Source organism: Metopolophium dirhodum, chromosome 3, assembly GCF_019925205.1.
Source record: "Metopolophium dirhodum isolate CAU chromosome 3, ASM1992520v1, whole genome shotgun sequence".
NCBI classification, from domain to species: Eukaryota; Metazoa; Arthropoda; class Insecta; order Hemiptera; family Aphididae; genus Metopolophium; species Metopolophium dirhodum.
The window spans coordinates 2,060,238-2,072,637 of record NC_083562.1 but is presented as its reverse complement, the minus strand read 5'-3'; the positions used below and the strand labels follow the sequence as shown (position 1 = coordinate 2,072,637).

General features: G+C 26.9%; 1 protein-coding gene across 1 annotated transcript; it reads right to left on the bottom strand.

The window, feature by feature from the left end:
* Nucleotides 1-3,500: 3,500 nt before the first annotated feature.
* LOC132941095 (troponin C, isoallergen Bla g 6.0301) lies at nt 3,501-10,635 on the bottom strand. The gene is made up of 5 exons (XM_061008974.1): nt 10,472-10,635; nt 10,007-10,034; nt 4,916-5,059; nt 4,595-4,846; nt 3,501-3,727 (listed from the first exon to the last, which is right to left on the bottom strand). The coding sequence occupies exons 1-5, from the start codon at nt 10,472-10,474 to the stop codon at nt 3,699-3,701; spliced, it is 456 nt and encodes a 151-aa protein (XP_060864957.1). The 5' UTR covers nt 10,475-10,635; the 3' UTR covers nt 3,501-3,698.
* Nucleotides 10,636-12,400: the final 1,765 nt, after the last annotated feature.

Here is a 12,400-nt window from a genome sequence, read left to right as displayed (position 1 = left end):
TGAGATTCTAATAATTTAAATAACGATTGGTAGGTATAATAAATGTAGTTTATTCAATGAGTATTATTTCTCATTTTTTCATGTGTTATTTGAATTTTTTTGTAGAAATAGGAGGATTTTTAATAGCCTATGCATAACAGGATCGCGATTTCCGAGCTTACCGCAGTGAATGTGTTTTTGACACACATTTTTGGCCATCGTTTATTATTTTTTTTTTATTTAAAAAATTAATATTAATTGGTTTCTCTAATTAAAATAAAACGTATAACGTTTTTAAACGTTATAAGATCATAATTATAAATATAAATATGCTGAACACTATTATAGGTAGGGTACATATACGACACAGCTCAGTTTTCAAGGCAACACCCAAAAAATGTTTTAAATATATTGCCTTGAAAACGGATGTATATCGTATAATATATATATATTATACAATGGTGCAGGTCAGGTTAGGTTAGGATAGGTTGTACCGCAGTGTCCTTCTCAGTCTTTCCAAAATGCCAATTGTTTAAAATATTCCTTTGCTTACATCACTAAAATCAGAATAACTAATTCAATAACACAAATTTTCTAGCGTGTGCGTATCGCGTTATTAACATGGATCAATGTACGTTTATATATTATCATGTAAAATTGGCTATCGGAGTAAGTGAGTAACGGAATAAATATGATTTTTGGCCGACGTTAAATGAAGAAGACAACTCACAAGGTAATGGTAACCAATGATGTTCAATCAACATTTATATCGTTAAATGATACAATAAGCATAATGTTTATATTATTTGTCTTTGAGGTAATATTTGTCATTTCAAGGACCGAATAATAAGTTTCGCCGTTAAATAACAAACATGCACAGCGTTTAGGGTTAGGTTGGCGCTTAAAACTATTGTCTATTACTACAGGTACCTATAATGAGTATAATGGCTCATGAGATATATCTTATGTTTCATTAGGAAAATCGTGGTTGGACCATTAGCAACTCATAGGTACTGCAAATGTCGAGAAATGGTACTTTACAAACATCGGATAATATATAATATTTTGGTGAAAAAAATTCGTAGACTCAACCATCTCTTGACTCTGAGCTGGGAAAATTCCGCGGCTCAAGTATTTACGCCAATGGCGTCTTATTTGGCGTTTTCTGTATCTGCGGTACAGTGATAATACGTGCGACCTGCCGGGAAAGTTGATTTTCCCCAATTCAATTTCAAACTTTAGGTATAGATGTATTCAAGTAGGAATAGTATAAATTGGGTAGTACCTAAATATGCGGTAAAATAGTTCTGTAGACTTGAGTAAGTGGTAAACATTGATCTTCACAGTCCATACCTGGGTATCTAAACTATATTTCTGTCATAATTGTCACTTATATTATAAGTACATTATTATCTATTACTTATGTTTCTGACGACTCGTGTGCCTCAGATTGAGTCAGATAATATATGATAAAATTAGCTATTGTAATAAGGCACCTATATATTTTATATTTAGATACTATAGTTGTTCAATAGGAATATCTCGTAAGCGAGTGTTAAGCGGTATAACGGTATCGTAGGTACAAGCAAAAATATTAAACAGAGCCCATGACCCGTGTATTTAAATAAAAATAAAAAATATCAATTCAAAATATTCAAAATATCAATCTAAATATTATACGTTTACTCAAAACATATTGATAAAATAGGTACTTATATTATTCTGTATCTCTGGGTAATGTTATTAAATATTAATGTATTCGAACCTAGAAATTATACTATTGGTATAATATTGGTATAATATTGGTCTCGTTCCGTAATAATAATATAATAATATACGATAATATAGATCGGAGAGATATTAAAGTATAATAATATACGATAATATAGGTAGTTGATTTTATTCTGTTTTACGTAAGCATATAATATGGCATACCTATGGGCTATGACTTAAGATAAATGGTTACCAAAAAAAAAAATTGTTTGAATGATTATTAATTTCAGATAAGCGACGATAGCGTTATAATTTGCCAAGCATTGGCTGGTGGATAGTCATGGCTTTATACACAAATACACATAATTATTAACTAAAACATTATATTTTCATAGAAATGAACAAAATTGATTAGATCGAATCATTAAAATGTATTAAGTATTCATATTCATAAATTAAATTGAGCTGGTAAAATCATATAATTGCGTGTATTCGCATTAGGTGCTTAAATAAGTTACAACGAATTTCTTTTGACCTTGAGAGTTTTACGTTTATTAAATAAATGCTATCACTTTTTATTGTTTAAATTAGGTTAATAAAATATTTTAGGCTAAAATAACCGCATCGATATTTTATATCGTCTAACATATTAATACTATAATATTAAATAATATTTAGTCAACTAAGTAAAGTGTAGTCTGCAATTTTGTAATTTATGTACATTGTACCTACGCAATTACTTATACTGTGACTTTCATACAAAGTGCTTAAAAGTTAAGGTTATAACTTTGGAGAAAATTTAAAGTCCTTTTCAACAGAGTTAATAGATGTATTAAATCTAAAAGACGCCGGAGGTGATTCAAAAAATATAGGCTATAACTTCTCTACAAAATGTTGAATACATTTTTTTCTTAAAATTTTTCTTCTTTAATATTGAAACTGAGAAATTCAAGTCTATTAATTTATTTGAATATTATTGTGGTATATAATGCAACAACACAGATTTCAAGAGGAAATTATTTTTATTTTCATATTTATTCGGTTCGTAAAAAGGACAAAATAACGTTATTATTCAATTATTACCTATAAAACGTAATAATAATGTTCTTCTTTGGTAGCTCATCCATGTTCAGTTGTAATATGTTGGAGTTAAACTCTTCATTGTGAATGATAAGTACTTACACATTCTTTAATATTAGAAAGTCGTACTTAATGTATAATTGATTAGAAGTATAGCGTACCATTCGGTATCAAATAAAATGTTTATAACGGCTAATGATAAGATCACCCACACCACATCGTCCATCACCACAAGCACGCTGCAAGGTCTACCACATCAAAAGTACATAGGTATACCTACTGTGATGGGTAATAAAAAAACCTTAGAAAAAGATTTTAAATTTTTAGCTTTTATCTTAAAAGAGTATTTGGTGTTACCTAGGTCTAATAATTTTGGGTGCATCTCAAAATTTCAATATTTATTGAAAAGTTCGTTTTTCAAAATATAGAGTTTTTTTTATCGGTATTGATAGTAAGATACCTATCGTAGATGACACATATAAATGTAGGTAGGTACCTATATATGAGATGTATACTTATAATTAATACCTTCAAGTGCCGTGGTCGTCTTACAATTTTTTACTACAATAGAACACGATTGCAATTCTCATTTTTTTCTACAACAATAAATTAGTCACAGTTTATTTATAATAATGGTATATGTTTCATCCAATTGTTACAACAAGCGATGGCTATCTGAAGAGATTTTCTCCAGTTTCACTAATCGAAAATTCATATCACGTGGCATGATTAGTTAAAACTTAATATTTTATTATCTTTCGTATTTTATAAATATAATTTTTAAGTATGTTATGTTTGATAGAGGTTTATGTGATTTATATAAAAAAAATTCTGTTTTTGTACAAAATAAATAACATGTTCTGAAGGGTGTTGACGGACGAATCCATTTCTCGAATGACTCCAGTTTGGTACACCATCAGATTCTCTTATTCTCCAGTCATCATTTCCATGAATTCTAAAAACAAAGTTTTAATGCATGTTTAATACTTATTTTATAAATTATAAAATAGATAGTTATCATTGATTGTGAAATGTAAGTATAATATTAGTATTATATTTAAATCACTTATTGAATAAACTACCTACTAAATGACTTTATACGACGCTAGTCTAAACTATTTTACACATTACAATACAATATTGTATACAAATAATTTCTTTCGATGTTTTAATAGTTGAATACAATTATCGACAATAAATCAGTATCTTACGGTGAATGCTCAAAACCTAGACTCTATGTCCGTTTTTGAATTATTTATTTTCATATAGCATCTTTACGTTTTCTAATATTATTATATATTTAAAAACAGAAATTTAAACAGAAATGTACCTGGTCTACATAGATTGAGTAAGTACAATACGAACAAATTTCGTTTGTAAATTGAAACTTTAATATTATATTGTATTGACAGACATAATATAATGACAATATTAAAATTTAAAATACTTTCTATATTTTTTGATGAATTTTAAGTGTTAACAATAGATACAGAATGTTTCTTTAAGGTTATAGCTTATAGTTGTAAGCAATACACATTTTCCAAACAAAAGTGAGAGTTAAAAATGAAAGTATATATAGGTATTTAGATTGATAATCATGATTGAAATCTATAGTTGTATATTATGAATTGGTTTAAAAGTATGTTTTGATTGTTAATAACAATAAACTACAGAGACTGGTCGGGGATATAGAGGGAGATTTCATATTTTGCGTTGATGCTAGATTTGTATTATATCAAATTGATATTATTTGACTGAACAAGTAAATATATATTAACCTTAACACTAATAACACTTCATGAATCTTTTTTTTTTAACTTACCGTCAAAATCTACTGTTCCTGAACCATCGGAATCAATTTCGTCAATCATCATGTCCAATTCTTCGTTGGTCAGCTGATCGTCAAGCTCTCTCAAAATTTCTTTCAGGCATGATGTAGGAATATAACCATTTCCTTCTTTGTCGTACAACCTAAAAGCTTCACGGAGTTCTTTTTGCATGGCCTCATCGTCTTCTTCGACAATGAACTTAGCAGCCAATGTCACGAACTCGTCAAACTCCAAACGTCCAGATTCTTTAAATTTAATTTATATGCAAGTTGTATTTAAAACCGAATTATTAAGAATGAAAAAAAAACATTTACTGTCTGCATCAACTTCTTCAATAAGTTCTTCGAGAATCTTCTTGTTGAAAGGCTGTCCCATAAGTCGTAAGATATCGGCCACCATATCTGTGGGTATACTTCCAGAACGTTCGCGATCGAATGCATCGAAAGCTTTCCTGAGGACTGAATATTAATCGCCAATTAAAAATGTTTTCTTTGAAATTTAATGTAATAATGGCAACTTTCAAAGTATAATTTTCCCATCTTTCTCAACCATATATTATACGTATAGATATATACATATTATAGTAAAAACGGGTTATTTGTACTTCATGGTAATCTACAAATTTATTATGACTGTCTAATAAAAATAAAAACATAATATGAGATAATTTCAATTTATCAACAACTATTTAAATAATATGGGTAGCTATTAATTTTATTCATGGTATATCCTTAAGAAATAATAATACATTCGCATAAGCTATAAAAGGGTTTTGCAATTTACGTGAAAATTATGATTTTTTAAATTTCAAATGTTGATTTTGTTGATTTAATGGTTCCAGAAATTCGAATATTTTTAATCTGCACTGTGATCATTTTTAAATGTTATATCGTTAAGACTTAAATGTATCGTAACATGAATATTTTAGGAACTATCCATATATTTATTGTTTATATTCATTCGATATCCGAATGCTGTTTTGATAAATTCAGTATAAATTTCAACAGTAATTATCTAAATTTATCGAGCGAGTATTCAAAAGGTGTGTCAAAAGTGATTTATATCAATATTTCCACCCCCTTAAACATAAGTAAGTAGATATCCATAGCACTTATTTATCATATTATATTATCATAAATGCATATTTCGATATTGCAAAATATATTTTACCTAAATAATATTATTTAAAAAAATATATATATTCCCAAAAATATCTCAAATTTTAATAAAAACACATAACATAATACATAACGAGATCCAATACAATAAAAAAACAATAACTACCTATTCCCTCATTTCAAGAACTTTATATAACTTAGTGCAGCGGTTCTCAACCTAACCATCTACACAGTTTGAGCATTTTCATGTACCACTTGACGAAATAACCTTTTTATTGGGTATCAAAAATGCATACGTTATTTTACATATTGTATGGAATTTTATTTTATTAGGAACTACAAAATCATGACAATATAAGCACAAAGAGAAAATTAAATAAGTAAAATTATTATTTATGTTATTATTAATATCAAATAAACCAAATAATATTTAATGTAAATAATGAACCATTCCATATTTTTTTATAAAGGAAGATTTTCTTCGGGCGTACCACTTATGGAGTACCACTAGTGGTACGCGCACCACAGGTTGAGAAACGCTGACTTAGTGTTTTGAGTATGATAACAAAACAAAACGTAACAATTTTTGACAATACAAAGTCATTGGTAAATTAAATATTAAAATGGATTTTTTAGGTATAAGTAGACAAATATTGGCATATTTAGGGTTAATAATCATTAGTCATATATTTGTTTTATTGTTTAACACATTTTTATTAAAATATTAAAGCATATCAATACAATATATATAATATATATATTTATATATAATATATAGATATATAAAATATGTCTAGGTAATAAATACATTTTATGACATAAATAAATTGATCAAATTATTTTGTTTTTATTTTATAATTGGTCAAGTATAGGTACTAATTATAAATATAATTTTTAACAGTTTTACTGAAATACAAACCATTTATAAGGACACTATGTTTACATATTTAATATTATCACAAATTAAAGAATGAAATTTATTGACATAATAAATAAAAAAAAAACATCAGCTATTTATTTTTTATTTTTATTGATCTTAATAATACATCGGAAACGTGGCCATTTGTATATTTAAATTAAAGATATTACATCTAAATACATCAAATTTATATTATCAGCTATCTATTAATGTATATTATATAAATGTGTATGAAAACAATATGATATAAATTGAAGATAATAATATTATAAAATGAGTTATATATTTTTTATTGTTGTTATCTAGATATTGAATAAGTATAATAGGTATGTAACGAATCTAGAAAGTTGTGGATCAATAATTATCTAATTTTATTTAATTATTGTTTTAAAATACTTGTCTTGATTTATTGATGTGTAAGTCCTAGAAGGACTAAGGAATGTACTTACTCTAACAATATGAATAAAATAATAATTCTATGCCACTAAATACTGATCCACCAAGTATACTATGAATACCCATAACGGAAATAATAGTTTTGTTTTCAGTTACGTTATAAATGGTTTATACTGCGTCCTTTTATATTTTATGCATTATGCTAAATGTTTATATGATATAATATTATATATTACATATACCTATATATATTAATATTTTATATAATTACTTCATTGTCATACATAATACATTTAACTAATTACGTATCTACCTACTTTACTTTTAATTCATCTGTGTACAAAACTACACAAATTTGGAATATAAATTGACTTGTTAAACAATAAAAATTAATCTTAGTGATATCGGAACATATTTCGTGGACTACTATGTAATCTATAGGTACTCTATAAGTTGGTATACATAGCAATATAAGTAATTCTAATAATCAATTATTTTATCCATTAAAAACTATATAGGCACTATGATTCTAAAATTAATGAGTTTTTATTTAAATATAGGTAATCAACTACCCAAAGTCACCCCAATTTACAATGTCTATGTTTCATCTTAAAGCAAATAAGCTACTTATTAACGTCAATTAATGTTGATATTTAATATATTTAATCATAAATATGGAATAATTGACAAATCAAAAACAATTCATTATGGTTTATGGAATAAAAATTAAATTTGAGATGTTCATAAAATTAAAAATAATTTCACAATTTTATATTTTTCTTAAATAGCTTATTTGTGTTTTTTTTCGATATAAAAAAGGTAATCAACATTTTCAAAACATAATATTTAAATTGCAAAAGCAAAATCTAATCAAGCATATTTAAGTTGCAGGCATACGTTATAGGTATTACGCATTTTGGTCAAAATGTTGAAGTTAAAAAAATAAACAAAAATAATTATATAATTGTAATATAAATTGGTAACTAAACAAGCAGGAATGCCAGGAACTTATTTGAGTAGGTCGTACAAATTAGTGTAATCAAATAAAGTTTGCAGGATTAGTGAAAAAACACAAATAATATGAGGCATATTAATAATATGGTAAAAAAACATGTAGTTTTTTGAAACCGTTTACACCACAGTCGTATACTGGCTAAGCGATAACCACCGTCAAAACCTGGGAATAATAAAAAATAGAAACTAAATAACTAAAAAAAATAGTTAAATTAATACATACACAGTGTTTCTGTTTTGTATTACTTTTGATACATTATTTAATAGTTATTAAAACAATAGTAACGGTTGGCATATTATAACAGTACCAACTTATATTAAACAAATTTACAAAAATTAACCATCAATATATTATTATCTGTATAGGTAACATGATTATATTATATAATTTGAAAAATATTCTAAATTATTTAATTTTCAATACCAGCAATATATATTGCTCAATACAACACGTAGTAGTTGAAAAAAAATTCTATCTCTGCGCATATAGGATGTATATTTTAGATTATCTATGGGTTACCTATATATTCCTTGTGAATAATTAAATGTACCGAATTATTAGAAAATATTATGTTAAGATTTGCATACTATGTGCCCAAATAATTACTATTCTATTTCAGTTCAACATTTGTATATTGTATACAATACGATATACTAATAAATTACAATATTATTATTACAATATAAATAAATTAGATAATTTCATCTAGGTTTATGAATACCATATATACCTATATGTATTATGTGTGTGTGTGTATATAGTGTATGTTTATTTGTGTCCTTCAGCCTAGTAGAAAAACGTATAAAACGTTTGACACAAATTTAGTTTGACTACATGGATGTATTTTAATATTTTATGATATAACTAGGAAATACAAGTAACCTAGGCAAATTATTATAATAAGAGCGATGCTAATTTTAGTTTGTGGTCATAACACACTCGCTTAACCGATCCAGCGCTCAGCTATTATGGATGTGCCAACGCTTGGTATGACGTGTGCCAAGAAGTTTATTATTATTATATTAATAAGCGTGTATACGACACTAAAAGTTTATCGAGTGAGTGTATATATAATGGGAAAAAGTCAAATTTGCACATGTACGAAAAGCAGAAACCTAGATTAAAAATAGAACATATGTACATCGTTTCGGATAGCTAAACATTATAAATTGATATTCAGAGATAAACATTTTGAATACAGTATATTAACAATATCTATATGTATATACATATATATATATATATATTGTGTGAAAATTATTCATGTAATATACCACTATGTGTGCCTACATAAAACCAAGTTCATTATTTATACAAACATAATATAGGTTAATAGGTACATAATATTATGCAATTATTATTTTTAAAAAACTATTGCTTGATTGTTTTTACTAAGGAGTTTAAATTATTATTTATAATCGTTTTTTCTGTTTTAAACTTCTAAACCCGTACCTACAATATTATTTATCTAACTAAAACAGTATTTAAATATTTATTATTACTTACAAAATACTAATTATTAAGACTGTTAAATGTATAGGTATTCATTAAGTTCAGTACTAAAGGTACTTAAAACTTAAAAGTATTATAAGATGATAATATACGTGAGTATAGGTAATAGATACTTTTTGTTATAGTGTTTTTGTTTATTAAACAATATAATATGTAAAGAAGTGAGATGTGAATGCATGTAAATAATTACAAAAACTACAATTATTAGGTATGTTATAAGTATGTATTTTTAATCGAGACCTACGCTATTTAATGAGCCATTTATTTATTATTTATTTATTTATTTATATATGCTGATCAATTCGTATAGAACAGCCAATATGAAATAGTAGATACTACTTATAGGTAATAATATGTATTAATTCTTTTTCGGTTTCAAAAATTACTCATAGACAGGAGAAAAAATTAACACGGCACACGACGTTCACAAAGAACACGTAGTTACCTGAGATTTGTTCTGGTGGTAAATCTTCCTACAAAACAAATAACAAAAAACAAATTATAGATTTCAGCCAAGAACATTTTATACGCGCGCATATTATAATAGGTGTAAATAGTAGAAGAGAAACTGAATGAAAATATTTATTTGGCAACTGAACACATACAATTGTAATTTTGAATCGAATTTCCAACGATTGGCAAAACAATAATTGTCTGCCAATGTGCCAATTTATCTTCGCTCTATATCTTGGCAGATGACAAAACTCATCCAGCAGGTAGAAACGACAATAATATATATATGTGTATCTTTCTTTCTTTTTTTTTTTTTTTTGACACGAGTTAATAATAATTAAACAAACTACAACTATTTAATATATAGTATGGTGAATTGCCAAATTTTTCATTCATCGACGCATCTACGGTAAACGATATAACACAACACAAAACATTATGCCTATATTGTACTTACCATTTTTTTTTTGAAATTAGGGAAATCGACTTAAGCAAACAACGGGAACGTTTCGAGGAAAAAAATTGTGCCGTGCGTTCGCCGGTTGTGAACTGGAGAACTCAGATTATTACACTGAATCGCAAGCCTGCACCCCCACCGTTTCTGAATTTTCTGTCTCCGGGTCTGCCGCTAATGTGCTCGCCGAAGTCGAGGAAAGGGACGATGTGAAAATAAAACCGATAAAATTAGAACTTTTGGAAGACGATCGTCTACGACACTCTACGGCACTGTATTGCCCGCGTGATGTAGTCAATGGCATCATTTCAGACTAACACGCGTTTGCTGGTATCCAATAACAAGTCACATTTAATTTCTAAAAAAATTGCGTTAAGAAACTTGAAAAAAGATAGGCATTATCATATTAATATCACTAGGAGGTACATTATTGCACGTTAAGTGTTGGTCATCGAAGATTTATAAAATTATAAATAACATTCGATATCTTAGTGCCAATATGCAGTTTTTCAATTCAGGGAGAATTTCAAGAAATTCATAAAAAAAATACTCATTAATTTTTATATAATAAGGTTTTTTTTTAAATATGTTAAATAGGTATTGTCAAACAGGTAACTGTGACATAGGTATTTCAATTTCACGTGTAAAATTACATCGGCTCATATAACTTGCTCGTTGAATATCCACAACACCGAAACGAATAGAAACGAATGAAATACATTTCACGTAGGTAGGTATCATCGAATATTACAAATAAATAATAATACGTAGGACAAGAACATCAGTTAGGTACCTATTAGGTAGCCGTTATTATATAATATAATATAAAACGTAAAATAAAATAATAATTGTGTATTTGTGTGTGACAATAATGATGTTATATTATATTGTATTTTAATGATCAATTTTACTAATATTAGGATTAACCTTTTGTGATTATTTATTCATTTGTAATGTATTTTAAAAGTATTTAGATGAAAAATGCTTAAAAAAAAACAAAACATTTATATTTTTAAAAGAGTAAATAATTGGAATAGAAAAGAGTCGGGATGAAATAAAATAGGAACATTCCCATAAAATCATATCGTTATAATAGATATGAGGCCAAGTTTTGCGGGTGGCAGTATTACTAAGACTTAATGCGGCAAAGATATACATAAAACAGTTCGCAGAGTGTTTATACGATTTAATAATAGATTCTGTGGACCAAACATAATATCCCACACAAACCCATTTAGTTGCACTCACGAATTTCATACTGACACCATTTCGTCCTTAAAACATTATTCTAATTTACAATTTATTATACGATTACAATTTACATTATTATAATACGTCCATATCTGCAGCTAGGCCTTTGGATTGATTACCTAAGGTTATAAATGATTAGAATTTTGTGTACACAAATTCATTATTGTTAGTTATTATAACACAGATAAATTAATAATATGATGTATTAAAGGAACGTATACTGCATATCGAATCAATCAATCTAATTCTTAGATAAAATATTCACTAATCCAATATAATATTCTATCACCTATCACTCGTACATATTCATATAACATGTAACATAATTACCTATTTTAATTTTTATACTTTTACTCGTATGTCGTACTTACAATATGTCATTAAATATAAATTGTACAATACCTATTAATAATAATTCATGCATGCAGCCATAAATCAAAATAGTGGACGAAAGAAAAAAATGAATAGATAGAAGGTACCCTCAATAACAGCTTTTCTTTAGTCTATTATTATTAGTTACCTAGGTACTAATATCAACTATTGGTCGAAATTCGACCAGAAAAAACCGTTTTAACTGTAAAATCAACACACAACACGCTCTAAAATGTTGCATTTCTTAGCACACCGTGTTCGGTATTGGATTTTGCACTTCTTTTCCTTTTATTTGTATGAAAAATTGGT

Bases quoted from the DNA above. Each gene is read 5' to 3' on its own strand.
- LOC132941095 (XM_061008974.1), bottom strand. The intron at 5,060-10,006 runs GTAACTACGTGT...ATTAATATTCAG, and splicing joins ACCACCAGAACAAATCTCAG to TCCTCAGGAAAGCTTTCGAT. The intron at 4,847-4,915 runs GTAAATGTTTTT...TTAAATTTAAAG, and splicing joins TGAAGAAGTTGATGCAGACA to AATCTGGACGTTTGGAGTTT.